Genomic DNA, 18923 nt, shown 5'->3' with positions numbered 1-18923 from the left:
GTGTTGTGGTCCTGGTTAGCCGGTGTGTTAGTGATTAACGAACCACCACCAACCTCATCATTCAGGTTTCGCCTGGTGAGGAGCTTTCGTGCTCGCCTCATAGTCAAGCATCACGTTGGTTTTATATTATTATTATATAATTATTTTTAGTATTATTTTTTTTGGTTACATGATACACCAAACTGTCTCAAATTCTTTACCCACTTAGTCAGCCAGAGTTAATGCGCATGGTTGCGTGGAGATATGAAAAACTCATCCTTAAAGCTTGGACAACCAAAACGGTTTCTGTGACTCTTTTTAAAAACTCCACAAACATTAAATGGAAGAGCTACTAAAGCCACATTAGCAGCATTAAATAAAATCTCCCTTTTGTTGCACATCTTTGCGTGCAGTGCAGTGGATTTAACTCATCGTGCAGGGCCGGTCCAAGGCTGTGAGGCCTTGAACAGAATTAAATTTTTGCTGCTAAAACTTCAGCACCTCTAAAAGTTTCTGTGTTAGATTTAGTGAAATCTGGGAGAGGGTGAGTTGCTTAATTTGCTAGCATAAAAGCAATTTACTAATTTGTGTTTGTGAACAAACAGAGCTCAAACTCAAAGATTAAACTCCTGCCAGAAAATTGGAGTTATGAAAATGTAAAATGTTTTGGAAATGTTTTATTTTGAAAGGCTCCCCAGATGGGGAGAAGAGCGAATGTTCAGTGACAGCTGAGTGCGGGACAGCAGAGTTCAGTGACAGCTGATTGAGTAGCGGAAAATAAATTAAATGTTCGACACTGAGAAAGAGCTCAATTGTTTCTGTGGATCATTCTGCAAAGGAGAATCACAGTATTTGGACACCCATGAGTCCTACACTCATGGCATCAGATTGTTGCTTTGGTAAGAAAACAATTAAACTATGAATATTGTTTTTTGAACTTTTACAAAGTAAACTTGCCAGCTCCTTAAAATTTTACGTTTAAATGATAAACAATTGAAAATATTTTAATTTATGTATACTGAAACCATTAAATCAAATTTAGCAGCATTGATGATCTCAATAAATAATTGCGACATTTATATCTGTGGTCTGTTTTAAATTATCACCATTTATGGGCCCCTCAAGCTCTGGGGCCTTATGGAGCTGCTGACTTAATTTGGATTAAACAGAAATGCAAGTAATTGATATTCATTTTAATTGTATTCTTTGATTTGTTGTTTTTAAGAACAGTTGTGGGTTTAAATACCATTTCACTGACGATGTTTTCCCGTAGCAAGTTTTCTGGGGGAAACCCAATTAGCGACGCCGGTTTCATTTTTGAGGTGGGGGGGCCATGGGGTGTTTCGTCACCTCTGTTACGCACTTTGAATGTCAGGTACTTGTTCAATTGATATGATGACACCTGTCAATCAATTCAGTGGGTTTGTTGCAATTTGTCCTGAAGTAAATACTAAACACCCCTTACCTGGAGGACAATGTTTTTGGTTCTACCATGCACTGCGCATCAAGTCTGCGGTGTGGCTAGATTTGATTATTGTTTGCTGCTGTCATAGAGATTTGGTGGAAAATAATCTGAAAAAAATGTTAAAAGTTGTCAGTGGGGAACATGCAGAAGGCAGCTTTACACAGAGCATTTAGATGGCGGAATGGACTTTATTCCATTTTCAAAACTGGAATCTGGAAAAATGTAAAAGATGGATAAATGCCTGCAGCCGAATACAGAGATCGACGGTATTAAAAACCCATGTTTGTATGAAGGTTTTGTCATCATTACATCATTGGTGTGAACTCACCAGTAGTGGGTGAAACAGTTGTCCAACCGAGAGACCCATCAACTCTTCAGTTCGCCAAATCCCCCTCCCCCCACCCCCCCACACACAAAAAGCTCATGAACTGGCAACCCGCCAGAACTCCACATACTGTAAAAAGCTCTGGCAGGATCCAAAAGACAGCTCTTAGAACTACAGGAGGATTCAAACTTCGCTCATTCATTTTTAGCTTACAAAAAAGCGCCAAGCTGCCAAATTTACAAACGTAAACTGACCAATAACATTTAGGCTTGGGCGTGCGCACCTCCACGGAAGGTGTGGATATAAAGTATATGTATATATGTGTATGTATGTGTATATGTATCACACATACACACACACATACATACATACATATACAGTATATATATATATATATATATATATATATATATATATATAGTGAATTGGTGTTATGTAAATAAAAGGTTGGACTGTTTTTTTTTTTAATTGATCCAACTCTACCATATATTTGATCTAACCTAAAAGTGCAAATATATAAAGAACATTCTTTTTTTATTTTAGGTACCTTCCCATGAAGGATATCGTGTGTATGGAGTGTTTGTCTAGAAAGCTTCGAGAAGCTGTAAGTCTGTATTTGAGAGTAATCAAAATAGTGGATCTTTGTGCTGGTCGCTGGTGGGAGTACATGCCTTCAGGTAAGAGCCCTTTTGACGAAACATTCAGTTTCATTCATAACAAATAATTTAAACCATTTTAAATTCTCCAGCTTTGTAGATTTTCTCCTTTACCCATGTCAAGCTACAAGATGGTGACAAAAATAACTCAAAGAATAACCTGAATTATTATTTTCAAGTGAAAATAGCAAAAATATTTTCTATTATATTTTCAAGTTGTTGAAAGTAATCAATAACTTGCTATGTAATAACTGCTGTCACGTAGCAGTTATTTGTTATATAATATAGCAAATAACTTGTCACAGGATTAAACTCAATGCATCAAATTTAAGTTATTTAACTCATTTGTATGGGTTATATTTCAACTGAATGCATTTTGCTTTGAGTTATAACAATTTATTGTGCTCAAAATAGGGAGTGAACTATCCCCACTCCAGCTAAGTATCTTAGTGTTGGTGTTGTAAAGGTTTAGGTGGGATGGGAGGGTTGGAACAAGCTATTTGAATTCCCTTTGTGTTCCAAGGGAAACATTGTTTTGCCTCAAGCAAACTGCCTATTTGTACACTTGTTCCAATCTATCTTTTAATCTATTTATTAAAAGAATAAATTAATGTAAAAGAATTTTTCATTCTTCAGGATTTCATGTGTGAATCACCAGTCTTTGAAGTACAAATATAATCTGAAACATAGTCGGTTCATGTCTGTATTGTCTAGAGCCGAAATCAAAAATTGTGATTTGTTGCTCTGCCCTATTGCAAGACATCTAAAGGTTCTATGGAATGTGTTGTAGTGCTTTAATGAGCCATCATACTCTTCATAAACAATTCACTAGTTGATTATGTTTAATGCTTAGGTTTTACAGATAGAAGCTTTTTGATTCTTTTGAAGAAGATGCCTGACTTGGAACAGCTATATGGTCTCCACCCTCGGTACTTGGAAAGGAGACGTGTCAGAGGTTATGAAGCTTTCAGTATTCCTGGAGTACTGGAGGCACTACAAGCATGTCCTAATCTTCTGGTAAGTGTGGGCAATGTATCTTACCTCAGTTTACTTCATAAACATCGGTGATTTATTTTTACGGGTTTGTTGCTTGACCTTGTGACATTAAAATAAAAAAAAAAAGCTCCTGTCGCTTATCTGGCAATTCTTGCAATTACAAAAGGCTATTGCAGCGATTTCACTGTTGGGCCTACAGACCTACAGACAGAATTAAAATTAACAGTGATCTCACTAAACTATTTACTTTGAGAAGCAGTACAAGACCAGCATTTCACTTCACTCCAGCAGTGGAAATCCCTGAAGCCTCTAGAGCAGTGGTCCCCAACCTTTTTAGTCGCGCGGACCGGTCAGCCCTTCGCAATTTTGCTGCAGGGGGCGGGGCGTCGTAAGTATCGAGTGGGGGGGTTGGGGGGGAGGGGATAGGGCTAACCCACTCGTTTTTTGCGGGGGTTACGTTCCAAAAAGAACCGCAATACGCGAAATCCGCGAAGTAGGAACCTTTATTTTTTTTACAATTATTATACAATAAAATACTCCATAATACATTGAAACCAAAGAACAAAACCTTTTTACAGGCCCAAACATTTGTTTAACAAATAAAAAGTACTCTATAAACATTTTATTTATTTATTTTTTAAAAATAACTACTGTACTGTAAAATAATAATTTTAATACGAACTGAAGGCGGATTCCCGTGCCCGAATTGCGGAGATCAGCGCCGCCCCACCGTGACCTGAGTTATTGGATTAGAACGGGAGAAAATAAAAAATGATTATGAAAAAAAAAAAAAGAAAAGTACAGTAGGACAAATAGTGACTCGCGTGTATTTCACTGCTCTTCTGACTGAGCCGCTGCAGCCTGACTGCGCTCTGTAGCGTTTGTTTTTTTTCTTCTAAAGCCCGCGGTGCAGGTGTGTTTTTTTTGAGAGAAGAATATAGTTATTGATAGCTGTTGTCGCTCTTTTTTCTTCTGGGCAAAAAGATTCTTATAAACCGACATGCCACCATCGATTATGTTAAATCTGGCAAGCTGTTTTACGTACGTGTACATATTATACCGCAACGTTCTTGACACACAGGTAGAGAAGAAGGGAGAGACTGTTTAGCTAATCAGAATGCAGAACACAATGCACAATGCAAATCCGCGAAGCAGGGAGACCGCGAAAGGTGAACCGCGAAATAGCGATAGTTCACTGTACTCTGATGTTGTTTTGTTACTCATTCTGCTGCAAGTTGGCTCAATTTGGAGGACGGCAAGATGGCGGAGAGAGCGGATGTGCAGTAATGAGCTTCGGGTAGCGAACTCCCTAAATAAGTAGTTAAACATTATGAAGTCCAGACTAGACACAAAAAAAGGAGTACAGTCGTAATTTATTATTAATAATAATAATAATAACTTAAAGCGTCCAGTGATAACGGGAAAGATAACTACAAGCAAAAGAAAAAAACAACGAGGATAATGGCTAACAGCAAAGCTAACAAGGCTCTGCTAACTCACGACTACTGTATGGACACCGATGCCAAAGGGACTAAAAACGCCCTATCATCACCATCACCGGTACCACAGAAGAAGACAAAAGGAGACCAGGAGGTTAGTTTAAAAGCATCCAATGCCAAGATTTTAGAAGCAGTTAAAAATCTACAGAAAATTATGCTGAACTTTGGAGAAGAAATGAAACGGAACACGCTCTCCATTGCAAATATTGCTAAAGCGGTGGAGTTCAACAGCGCTGAAATTCAAGATTGTAAAAATACAAACGGAAAGCAGGAAAATTAGATTACACAACTTAAAACCACAAATGCCAAGCTGACAAAGAAGATTCAAGAGATTGGAAGAAAACGGCAGAATCAGAGCGCTACAAAAGAAGATGGAATCTGCGCATTAACGGCTTAAAAGAGGAAAAGGAGGAAGACACAAGACAGAAAGTCGCGAATGTTATTAAGCAGATTTTGCCACAATGGAAAGAGAAGATGGACTTCATTCTCGACACTGTACACCGCCTCGGCCCGAACGACACCAACCGCCCACGGCAGATTACTGTCCAGTTTACTGGTCGGATCTTCAGGGATGAACTCTGGAGATCCACTAAGCAACACCCCATCTGCAGGGAGCTCAACATCCGGTTCTCCGAGGACCTCAGCAAAGAAGACCGAGAAGCACGACTGGCTGTGTGGCCCAAAGTAGAGCAATCACGGAGAGCTGGGATAAAGGCGGTGTTCAAAGGCCCATATGCCTTTATCAATGGACAACGAGTTGCTCCTTAACGTCACAATAGATCTACACAACATTTCTGACTTCAGATAATTTGATCAGTTCAGGAGTTTTTGCTACCTACAGTTCAATTTATTCTCAGGTAAACCTATTCAAATACTGTTCAGCCTTTTATTTTTGTTCTTTTAATTTTTTATGTTTAACTTGAAAAGTGAACTTTTGTTAATTTCTATTAATGCAAGGGGCCTAAGAGATTTAACTAAAAGGAAAAGTTTCTTTTTATTTTGTAAAGGGAAAAATGCAAATTTAATATTCTTACAGGAAACTCATTCTAAACAAGAAGATAGCATCTTTTGGTCTAAACAATGGGGAGATGAAACTTATTTCTGTCATGGCTCTTCAAGATCAGCAGGGGTCGCTATTCTTCTTAAAAACTTCCAGGGTCAGATAATATCAAGTAAAATGGATGAAAATGATCACTGGCTATTTCTCACTGTATGTTTGGATAACGTAATTTTTATTTTATTAAATATATATGGTTATAACAATCAAACCCAGAACAAATTATTACTTGAAGAAATAACCCTAAACTTAGATCACCTAAAATCTTTTTATTCAACAAACAATATTATAATTGGTGGGGATCTCAACCTTGTTCATGATGAATTTTTTTGATAAATGGCCCTCTAAACATAACTCAAGTTACCTTAACAAAATATTTTACAATTTCTGCAGTGAACAAAATCTAGTTGACATATGGCGACATCTTAATCCCAACTGTAATCAATTTTCATGGTTTGACTCAAATAGCAAGTCAAGACTTGATTATTGGCTTATAACAAATGAATTATTGTCCAATAAAATTAACTCAGACATCTCTGCAGCTCCTTTGACTGACATTGCCTTATTTCTTTACAAATGAAACCTCAAAACTGGAAATCAGGTACAAGTAAATATTGGAAATTTAACTGCAGTCTCCTTAAAAATGATACCTACTGCCAAAAATCAGAGATTTAATCCAAAATATTAAGGACTCTGAAGAATTAAGTAGCCCTGTCCAAAAATGGGAATTCCTGAAGTACAAGATCAGACAATTTTCTATCTCATTCAGTAAACAAATTAAAAAAGAACTCCAAAAAAAAAAAAAAAAAAAACTAGATATTGTACAACAACTAAATTTATATTGCAATAAGCCCAATCCTTCAATGGAAGACAAAGAAAAAATACCAATCCTCCAACCCAAACTGGATGAAATGTATATCCAGAGAGCCAAAGGGGCTTTTATTAGATCAAGAGCAAAATGGATCGAAGGAGAAAAAAACACGGCCTACTTTTGTAATCTGGAAAGAAGAAGACAACAACAAAATTCTATCAAATCCTTAATAATAAATAATGTAGAAACCAACAATGAAAAATTAATATCAATTGAAATTTTTAAATTCTATAACAAATTATATACCTCCAAATTCTCAGAACAAAAATCTCACAACTTTTTAAAACAAATTGAAACATTTATCCCTAAAATAGAGAATGACTACAAAAAAACTTGTGACAACAAAATTACAATAGAGAAGAACTTGATAAGGCTGTTAATCGCTTATTAATAAATAAAGCACCGGGTCCAGATGGACTTACAGGAAACTTTTATAAACATTTTTGGGAAGACATAAAAATATTACTGCATCAAGTTTTTACAGAAATTTTTAAAAATTATTCTATACCTACCACAATGAATCAAGGAATTATTATATGTATACCCAAACCAGACAAGGACCCTAGATTTATTGAGAATAGAAGACCTATTACACTCAGAAATTCTGATTATAAATTACTAACATACATATTTACCATGCGTCTCCAAACAGGAATCTCAAACATTATTGCAGAATCACAATCTGGCTTCTTAAAAGGAAGGTCAATCCACAACAATATCAGACTGGTGAAGGAGCTGATTGAATATAGGGATATGATCCAAGACGATGGCTTTATTTTTTTCCTTGACTTTTATAAAGCCTTTGACTCGGTGGAACATCAATTCTTATTCTCAGTTCTTGAACATTTTGGTTTTGGAGCCAATTTTATTAACTTAATTAGAGGTTTATATCAAAACATTAATAGTTGTGTAGTACTACCTAAGGGCACCACAGCCAGATTTAACATTAATGTTGGAATTCCTCAAGGGTGTCCCATCTCCCCATATCTCTTTAATTTGGTTGCAGAAATGTTAGCAATCTATCTTAAAAACTGTGTAGTCATTGAGAAATTAGATGTTTTTGGTACAGAATTAATCATTAGCCAGTTAGCAGATGACACCATCGTTTTCTTAAAAAATCACAAGCAGGTTTCAATTGTAATTGATAAAATTAAAAAATTTTCTGAGGCTTCAGGACTAACACTAAATTTAAAAAAATGTGAGCTTATAGCCATTCATGACACTCCCCTAAAAGAAATATCTAGTATTCCAATTAAATCTGAAATTAAATACTTAGGAAATGTTATAACCAAAAACCAAGAATCAACCTTAACTATTGAAAACAAGATCAAAGAATGTAAATCCAAACTTAACTCATGGCTCCAAAGAGACCTCTCTATTTTAGGACGCATTTGTTTAACAAAAATGGAAAGTTTATCAAGATTAATTTACTCAACTTGTAGCACTGCTATTAATAGTTTAACTAAAACTATTAACCAAATGAACATGAACTTTATTTGGAGGAACAGGCCACACTACCTACGGAAAAGTCATATGGTGAAACAATTCAAAGATGGCGGTCTGAAAGTAATTGACTTTGAATGTCTTAACGGAACCCTTAAGATTAATTGGTTGAAATCCTGGGTTAAAAATTCTCAGTTATTTTGGTATTGTGTCCCTAATTATGTATTTAACAAAATAGGTGGTTTAAAACTTGCACTTCTAGCTGATTTCAATATAAATAAATTGCCCATTAAACTATCAGAGTTCCATAAACAAGTATTACTATACTGGAAAATGCTCTATGTACATAACTACTCGCCACACTCCTCTATCATATGGGATAACAGATTCATATTACATCGCAATAAATCCTTATTTGACAAAGATTGGATGGAGAAGAATATTTGGTCTATTATACACTTAATGGATGCCCTTGTTTGCCTGTTAAACTACGAACAATTATGTGCACGATATCAATTCTTTCCCCCAAGAGCTGAATTTACCAAATTATTTAATGCCTTTCTGAAACAATTTATTAATCAGGTAAAAAACTTGATGATAAATAATCCGATGACCCCACAATTACCAAATTTATTAATTAATGGAGTTTCATTGACTGACCAAAAATTCAATAACCACACAATTAGAAACTGTCTTAATGAAACTCTGTTCCCTGGGAAAATTAATAGAAATAACATTCTTTCCAAGTTTGATAATAAATCAATTGAAACGTTAAGAACTCTTTATTTTAAACTCCCCATACAACCAAAAGCTAAAGAAACACACTTTAAAATTTTAAATGCAATTTACCCTTCAAAAGAACTATTAAGAAATCGCTTTAATGTCAATGACAATAAGTGCTCATTTTGTGAACGTGATATTGAAACGATAGACCATATCTTCTATGAATGCAACCAAACCAAAACATTCTGGAATTGCTTAGAAAGGTGGATCAGTTTAAAAATCACACTTCCTGAATCTATTTCTAGAGATATGGCAACTTTTGGAGTGTTATTAATAAACAAAACTACAGAACTCTGTTATAACTTAATATTTTGTTTGGCAAAATTCTTTATTCATAAACAAAGAGTGCTGAGATCATCCCCAGTTTTTAACATCTTCTTATCTGAATTCCAGTTATATTTGAAATCCTTGAAATGTATTGAATCGTATGAATCCCTGGCTGAAATATTAATGGAATTGCCCACTGATGTAGATTAATCCTAATACATGAATCCCCCTTTGCCTTTTTTTTGTTTTTTTTCTCTTTAGTTATTGTTTCACTATTACTTATTGTAATACTAATTTTCTATTATCAATATTACTCTGTATTCCATTTTAAATATGCCTCTTCTATATGTGCCTTATACAGAATTCCACTACTGTAATTGCCTTATTTGTTTCTGATTAATTTGTTTAAAAAACAAAAATGTGTTCATGTAACGTCATGGTGATGTACCGTATGTGTCGGTGACACCTAGCAGACATTTCTGTTTGTACTGTTATGTATTTTGTATCTCAATAAAGATCCATTTAAAAAAAAAAAAAGTTGGCTCAATTTTGACAAGACGTAACCGGTAAAATCCGGTTTATAATTTTCAAAATAAAAGATCCGGAAGTAGGTCATTATTTCTTGCGCAGCCTGCTACCAATTGGTACCGGTACCGGTCCGTGGCCTGGTGCTTGGGCACCACTGCTCTAGAGTAGTTCAGCGGCATCAAACGCTAGTCAGCTCAGAGATAACACTCGGATGATAATTTCTTTTAGTTAAAGGTAGAACTGAGGTAATTCTTTTTTTTCAGCTTCCTCACTTACAGAAGGAGCTAGATGGGACAAAAAAGAAAAGTGTTCTGCTTTCACTGGGGAAACTGCCTAAGCAGATGAAGCAGGAATTTGATTTAACTAAGGTATACAAAGTGCAACAGTTCCCTCACTGTTGCTTTGATACGTGTGACAAATGTAATGTTAGACAGTGACCAACAAATATAATGAGCTGGCAGAGACTCATATACACAATATCGCCATAGTCTAGAATGCTCATAAAAGTGGCAGAAACAATATGTTTTCTGGCATTTTTTGGAGAAATAACTCTTAATTCAAATAAATAAACCTATTTTAACTTAAGTTTTTTTTTTAAAGAAAATTTTTGTTGTGGGGCTTAAAAGTTACATTTTCACCTATGTTGATGCAAAGATATTTATACAATGTTATGAAATCAATGGACATTCATGGAACCCCCTAAAAGATAGTAGAAACTGCAAGGAAATTGAAATGTTAAAAGATGTAGGTGCAGCATTATTCTTATAAAGCAACCAATAATTCATAATTCTTTAAATAGTCCAGCCACTCTTAACTTTTTTTTAAAATTCTACTCTCCAAACAACTTCTGCTCATGTGCTCAAATTTTACTCTTTGTACATGTTATATATGAAAACAGGAATGTATGTCTGGATTCATAAAACGTAACACTCTTTGACGTGGGACCTGCAGTTTTCTGGGAAATCAATGCCAGTGTCACCAAATTGGGAATAGGGCGCTATATATTGTGAGAGAGGAAAAAATCAGCGACATACAGCTTGATCTGACATGTTTTTGTAACGTCATTTCCTAAATGGTGCCACATAGACCCATATGGCTTATATGAGTTTCTCTTGAGACCTCTCTGGGGTTCCTGATACAGTTATTCTAATACATGTTCAGGTTTTTCCATAAAATTAGATCTGTTCCAGTTCACTAAATCAGCATTTCACTGAAAGAGCTCAAATTATAAACTTCTAAAATTATACATATTTTTACATAGTCACAGCTCCTAAATATATTGTAATACACACATGAAACAAGGCATGATTATTCACTGATCCTTTCTGATTCCTAGGGTGTAAGTATCACATCCATGGCCCTTATATTTTCTGAGTTAGAGGGCATAGTTTGCAACCTACTAAAGAATTTTTAGTGTGTCCATTTTATTAATGTCTTTGACACAGTATTGTGCCTTCAATATTTTGAAAAATATTGAGTAGGACAGGAACATTCCCCAATTTGTTTAGATAAAAATGATAGATTAATGATATACAAAGCCTTTGCGTTTCCTGAGGTATCAACAGGCGTCCAGAGTGGCTGCTTTAAAGTTCTTTATTGAACTGGCTGGACTGGTGTCTTCCCCTCCTGCAGCTCTCCAACATGTGCCAGTATATGTATAGTCTTTGTGAGGACACTGCCTCTATAACGTGCTGTCTTTTAAAGTAAAAGTTAATCTAATCAATGCTACTATCTTCAAAGAGCTGTTTGAAACGTTTCTTATGTTTAATGGAAGTGAAGCACTGCTTAAATAATGTCGGTGCCTGATTTAAAAAAAAAAAAAAAAAGCAGCAGCCATTTTATGACTCAAAAATACTACTCCTATTCCAATACCAGGACAACAGTGATTTATTTTAATAGGGTTGTTTCAGACTTCATTATGTAGGGTTTTGTAAGCATGATACATGGGCATGGAGCAGGCAGGTGAGATTTTTACAATGGCATGCTGCTATTGCAGGTCAACATGTTAGTTGTTGCTATCATGAGTATTTTAGCTAGCTTTAACTTTTTAGCAATTTTTAGCTTTTACTTGGTTTTTTTCCACATTGTATAGAATATGTTACAGTAGGTCAACATACTAGTACTAGCCTAGATGATATCAATAGTATTTTCGTTAGCTTTAACTATTTAGCCCATTTTACCTCATAAATTGCTGTAACTCTACAGCAATTTATTCTTTGATTAGCTTTGAAAGCAGTGCTCTGCACCAATGTCAAATAATCTGAGTGGGACTTTTGCATTGACTGAAAGTTTTCTCTCCTCTTTAATATGTTTTCTTTATGTATTTAGGTTTCTTCTGCTGCTTCTGCCCATTTTGTACATTTCTGCAAGTCTTCTGCAGTTAACTTCAAATGCTCTGGCAATTTTCAACCAAAAATTTAGTTAACAGCTGATATTTTTTTTACATTTCTTTTGAATTGCATTTTTCTGTGAAAATCCAAATTTTGTAGTTTTATTTAAATTCCAGAAATCTATTTTATTATATGGCAAGAATCCTCAAATCCAGGATTTGAGGAGAACCCTGAGAACTTGATTGTATACTGAGCAGGTAATTTAGCCTTTAAATCAGGTGTGTTGGACCAAGGACACTTGCCCTCAAGGCCTGGATTTGAGGATTCCTGTTATATAGTGAAAGTAGTATTTGGTCCTACTCCCTAATTTGCCTGCTGTGGGACAATAAAGCATATTTCTGTTCTATTCTATTAATTCACCATTGCCTTATGTGTTTATTTAATCACACTGACACAATAAAGTGTTTTGGTAATTGTCCTTCTTTCTGTTTTTAATCTGTCTAAAGAGTTACGTGTTACACCCAACTGTATGAAAAGTGCTATAAATAACCATTGATCATTATTTTGTTTTAGGGTCTTGAGACTTCTCATCTAGAGCTAGTGGAAGCCATTTGGAACTACATGCCTCAGGTTCACATTCTGGGAAAGTTTCGCAACCGAAATGGGGCTTTTCCAATTCCTGCTGAGAATAAACTTACCATCCCTGTAACTGCAAAACTCCAGACACTACACCTTGTGGGTGAGTGGGGTACAATACCCAAAAGAGACATGACTTTTTTATATGAATTGTATACATTAGTGGTGCAGTTAGTAGCACTGTTACCTTCCAGCATGCATGATTTGTCTCAGAGTACTCCTCCCACAGTCCAGGACATGACTAACAAGGTCTCGCTAATGTTGATGTTTTTTTTGTTTTTTTTTGTTCGTCTCTGAAATGAATACGTGATTCTATTTTTTCACAAGATATTTTCAGCTCCCATTTTAAAATGCTACAGCTGCATTTAATTCAAATGACTTTTGCAGGTGTGAATGTCCCAGAGATTCCATGTGTGTCTATGCTACGACACCTTTACCTGAAGTGGGTCCGACTCACCAAGCCACAACCATTTAAGGACTTTTTGTGTGTGAACCTGAGATCTTTTGTGATGAGGAATTGTGCAGGACCAACCAATTCCCTGAAATATGTTCCACTGGTTACGGGCTTGGCATCAGCCCGGAACTTGGAGCAACTGGAGCTAGTGAGGGTTCCTTTCCTGGGAGGCCTTATCCAACATGTGGTGGAGGATAGCTGGAGGTCAGGTAAGACATTATAATAGTCATACGATTGTCTATTGTACAGATAGGCATTCAATTCCCATTCAATTAATTATATTCTAAATTGATCCATGTTAAAGGGACAGTATTTGGCGCCGTTATGAGTGAACTGAATGTCTTAAATGTGCAGCATGTGACTAAAACAAAAAAAAAAGAGATTTTACATATGCATTTACATTTGCTATGTTCTAGCATAAGGCAGATAATTTCTGAAAAAATTGATCGATCTCCTCTACCTCCTCCCTGTGTTTTGCAGAATTACTCAGCTCAGTCAGAAACAGCCAATCAGAACCAGCATTAATCATCTGACAAAATGACACTTTGACACAACGAAAAGTAGTCGGTGGCAGCTTATATAACAGTGTAAATTTATTCTTCCCTCAAAATAACTCTATATACAACCATTAATGTCTAAACCACCGGCAACAAAAGTGAGTACACCCTTAAAAGACGACACCTCTAAATGTCCAAACTGAGTACTGCTTGTCATTTTTCCTTCAAAATGTCAAATTACTAGTTAGTGTTACTAGGTCTTATGTGTGCATAGGGAGCAGGTGTGTTAAATTTTGTAGTGCAGCTCTCCAGCTCTCACACTCTCTCATACTGATCAGTGAAAGTTCCAACATGGCGCCTCATGGTAAAGAACTCTCTGATAATCTTAAAAGATGAATTGTTGCGCTACATGAAGATGGCCAAGGCTACAAGAGGATTGATAACACCCTGGAACTGAGCTGCAGCTTGCTAAAAGAGGAGGATCAAACTCAGAACAGACGTCGAGTTGGTCGTCCAAAGAAGCTGAGTGCACGTGCTCAGCATCACATCCAAATGCTGTCTTTGAAAGACAGGCACAGAAGTGCTGTCAGCATTGCTGCAGAGATTGAAGAGGTGGGAGGTCAGCTTATCAGTACTCAGACCAAATGCCACACTCTACATCAGATGAGTATGCATGGCTGTCACCCTAGAAGGAAACCTCTTCTGAAGTCTGTACTCAAGAAAGCCCTCAAACAGTTTGCTGAAGACATGTCAACAAAGGACATGGAATACTGGAACCAGGTCCTATGGTCTGACGAGACCAAGATCAGTTTTTTTTGGTTCAGATGGTCTCCAGCATGTGTGGCAGCTGTCAGGTGAGAAGTACAAAGATAAGTGTGTGATGCCTACAATTAAGCGTGGTGAGAATGCCATGGTCTGGGGCTGCATAAGTGCAGCAGGTATACTCATGGTGCACTATATTTCATTCACTCCAATATGTACTGTGAAAGACTGGAGCATTCCGTCTGGAAACTGGATCACAGGGCAGCGTTCCAGCATGATAACGACCCCAAACACACCTCTGAGATGACCACTGCTTTATTGAAGAGGCTGAAGGTGAATTACTGACCAAGCATATCTCCAGACCTAAACCCAAAAGAACATCTTTGGGACATCCTCAAGAGGAAGATGGAGGAGCACCAAGTCTTGAATATCTGCCACCTCCATGATGTCATCACGGAGGACAGTAACATCCTGTGAATCTCTGGTAAACTCCAAGCTCAGGAGAATTAAGGCAGTTTTGGTAAATAATACTGGCCACATAAAATATTGACACTTAAGGAACTTTCACTAAGGGGTGTTCTCACTTTTGATGCAGATAGTTTAGGTATTAATGGCTGTATGTAGTATTATTTTGAGGGAAGAATAAATTTACACTGTTATATAAACTGCATACAGACTGCTTTTCATTGTGTCAAAGTGTCATTTTGTTAGTGTTGTCGCATGAAAATATATACTTGAATATCTGCAGAAATGTGAGGGATGTGCTCACTTTTGTGATACACTGTATATATATTTTACAGTGCATAAAATATATATACAGTATATACAGTGCATAAAATGTATATCCAGTGCATATACAGTGCACAAAATAATAATAATTATTATTTATAATTTATAATAAATGTATAATTTATTATACAATTATAATTAATTCTTCACTTGTTGTGAAGAATCAACAAGTGAGACACAATTGTGAGGTGGAACAAAATTTATTGGATATTTTAAACTTTTTTAACAAATAAAAAACTGCAAAGTGGGGCTTGCAATATTATTTGGCCCCCTTGCGTTAATACTTTGTAGCACCACCTTTTGTTGCGATTACAGATGCAAGTCGCTTGGGGTATGCCTCTAATACGTTTTGCACATCAAGAGACTGAAATTCTTGCCCATTCTTCCTTGCAAAATAACTCGAGCTCAGTGAGGTTGGATGGAGAATGCTTGTGAACAGCAGTTTTCAGCTCTTTCCAAAGATTCTTGACTGGATTCAGGTTTGGACTTTGACTTGGCCATTCTAACACCTGGATCCGTTTATTTGTGAACCATTCCATTGTAGATTTTGCATTATGTTTGGGATCATTGTCTTGGAAGATAAATCTCCGTCCCAGTCTCTGGTCTTTTGCAGACTCCAACAGGTTTTCTTCCAGAATGGTCCTGCATTTGGCTCCATCCGTCTTCCCATCAATTTTAACCATCTTCCCTGTCCCTGCAGAAGAAAAGCAGGACCAAACCATGATGCTGCCACCACTGTGTTTGACAGTGGGGATGGTGTGTTCAGGGTGATGAGCTATGTTGCTTTTACGGCAAACATATTGTTTTGCATTGTGGCCAAAAAGTTTGATTTTGGTTTCATCTGACCAGAATACCTTCTTCCACATGTTTGGTGTGTCTCCCAGGTGGCTTGTGGCAAACTTAAATGATCCTTTTTATGGATATCTTTCAGAAATGTCTTTCTTCTTGTCACTCTTCCATAAAGACCAGATTTGTGCAGTGTATGACTGATTGTTGTCCTATGGACAGACTTTCCCGCCTCAACTGTAGATCTCTGCAGTTCTTCCAGAGTGATCATGGGCTTCTTGGCTGCATCTCTGATCAGTCTTCTCCTTGTCATGTTTAGAGCAGGGGTGCTCAATACGTCGATCGCGATCAACCGGTCGATCACGGGAAGGTTTTGAGTCGATCTCGGCAGTAGGTGACAAACTGAACGCCACCAGGACACTGAGACCAGCACTTCCTCTTCTGACAGGCTTATCAAAATATTCACTAAGATCCTAAACATTTGTTGCTTCATTAAAGAATAATAATTTTTAAAAAATCAACAAAATGTGTTAAAATTAATAATCAGTAATTATTGTTTCAACAAGGTGTTGCGCAATTCAGTGCGTTTCGGTTCCATTAACCCAAAAGGCGACTCAAAGACCGATTGACTAGCAGAACAGGAGTTTAGATTAGCTACTCAAACATCGCTGTGTTCATGAGAGGATTATTAATAATCAAGGAATAAATATCAAGCCTGGATACCTGATATTGTAACAGACTGAATGATGATGCCATAGCTAAGAAGAATACCAGACCAGATTTTGTTTCTCTGGAGAGAAAAACAGACACAGAACATAAAGTTAAAAGCTGAATTAACAGCAAATGGTAAAATTAGAGAGCATCAAAGTGAAGAAGTGTAGTCATTATGTCCTCTAACATCCAAAACTTATAGCAGCATAATGCAGAGATAGCTCATGACTGTGGAGGATCTGTCTGGCCATAGTTAAGAATAAATACAGAAATAAATAAATAATCATGTGACTAAATTTACAGAAAGTGCAGTTATTAAATCACTGTGTAACTGTTGTAAGTAATTAAATTATACTGTGAGACATGAATGTGTACATCTTTTAATTAGCTTCTTTATTTAATAACTTATGCAATAACTACCTGATTTATTCATTATGTGTTATGATTTTCAGTTTTATTTATTAGTAACTTATTTTTTAATGAATTTATGTGTATCTTTTAATATTTTTTTACTTTAAACTTTCTTGCTATTTTTTACACAATTTAGTTCTTCAAGTATAAAATGGTCATGTTGTCTTTAAGTCCTTTATGTGTTTACTTAGGAGGATTTAGAAACCTTCACACCATTGTGTTTGGAGCTTGCAAGAATGCCTTGGAAGTGGACTTGGGCTACCTCATTATCACTGCTGCCCGCAGGTACTCAGCCGTTTAGCTGAATGAATGTATTAAAAGTATTAGCATAATCATTATGGAGTTTAATTCTTGGAGAGAATATCTGTTGAACTGTTGCTATGTTGCTATGTTTTTGTTTAGATCGACAGCCTCACATACACTGTCACACTCTGCAAACTGCGCATGTTCTGTGAGCTGCGCAGAATTTGTGTGTGCTCTTGAGGATTGAAATTTAATTCTCAAGAGTACTGATTTCCTACATTTCTCCTGATAAATTCCTTCATTTCCTACAAATGTCTTGGGGACAGATATTTCATGTGCAGTACCATGTAGCAACACAAATGTAAACAATGGAGGGAGAAGAGAGATGCACATTTTAGCTGGAAATAAAAGTACTATAATGAGTTTATGTCAGCTAAGGATGATGGTATCAAGGTTTGTTATATCCTCTCTGCTGGTGACTTTTCTCCAGAAGACTTTTCAAGTAGTCTTTCAAGTCACTTGAAAATAGGAAAGACATAAAATCAAGAGCAATTTTCAGTGCGTTTCTCATTTAGCAGTTTAATGCAATTAGGCAGAGCACTAAAAGCCCCCTAGTGAGATATATTGGTTTCTGGGAAGATGGTAATTCAGGCAGGCAGCTTCCTTCAAGCAGTAATGCACTAATCCCTATATAAAGTTTAGAGCTTTTTTATGAGCACCAAAAACATTACTAATATTGCCTATAAATATGTTAAAACAAAAATCCAGCAAGATAATTGTGTCCCAGAATGAGGTTATCAGCAACCTAATTGTGGAAGCCATTAACAAGCTGACAAACAAGATGGATGACTTGAGTGTGCAGCTACGCAACATGATAATGGTGGGTAACATCTCTAAGCTAGCCAAAATGAGTGCAGTTCATATAAATCACTATAAAACTAAACTATCCGGCCTGGAAAAAGATGTGCCTGTGCTCATTAAAGACAGTGTGGTGCTGAAGGAACGATTGTTGGAACCAAAATGCTTTAAACGCAGTTGGAATTTGAAAATCCAGGGCTTGCAGAAAATTAATAAAGAAGATACCTGCACAGAAGTTGTTGATATTTTATCCAAGATCACACCACACTGGGCCTCATCAATTAGCAACGCAGTGGATACCGCGCATTGTTTGTGGAAACAAAAAGGAAGACACTGACAAACACTGATTCAGTTCAGCATGAGGCACCACTGGAATGCCTTCTGGAAACTCACCAAAGATTCCAAGACATTCAAGGAGTTGGGCAACCACTTCAAACAAAATTTCTGCAAATTGGACCTGGGGAAAAGAGCTGCAGTCTGGCCCAGAATGGAGCAAGCCAGGAGCGAGGGCAAGAATGTCTACTAACGAGGGCACGTCAGCTACATCGGCGGAGTTTGGGTATTCCCTGATTGACTG

The 18923-nt window shown here is 36.5% G+C and overlaps 1 protein-coding gene across 2 annotated transcripts in view; it reads left to right on the top strand.

The window, feature by feature from the left end:
• The window catches only part of fbxo38 (F-box protein 38), a 53495-nt gene that overhangs the window by 2730 nt on the left and 31842 nt on the right, over window positions 1–18923 (top strand). For both annotated transcript variants that reach the window (XM_023328611.1, XM_023328612.1), the window contains exons 3-7: window positions 2313–2446; window positions 3279–3442; window positions 12773–12938; window positions 13223–13498; window positions 17437–17530. In XM_023328611.1, coding sequence (XP_023184379.1) covers window positions 2313–2446; window positions 3279–3442; window positions 12773–12938; window positions 13223–13498; window positions 17437–17530 — 834 coding nt within the window. The remainder of the gene's footprint in view (window positions 1–2312; window positions 2447–3278; window positions 3443–12772; window positions 12939–13222; window positions 13499–17436; window positions 17531–18923) is intronic.

Source organism: Xiphophorus maculatus, chromosome 23 (assembly GCF_002775205.1).
Source record: "Xiphophorus maculatus strain JP 163 A chromosome 23, X_maculatus-5.0-male, whole genome shotgun sequence".
NCBI lineage: Eukaryota > Metazoa > Chordata > Actinopteri > Cyprinodontiformes > Poeciliidae > Xiphophorus > Xiphophorus maculatus.
This window is presented reverse-complemented; position numbering and strand designations above follow the sequence as displayed.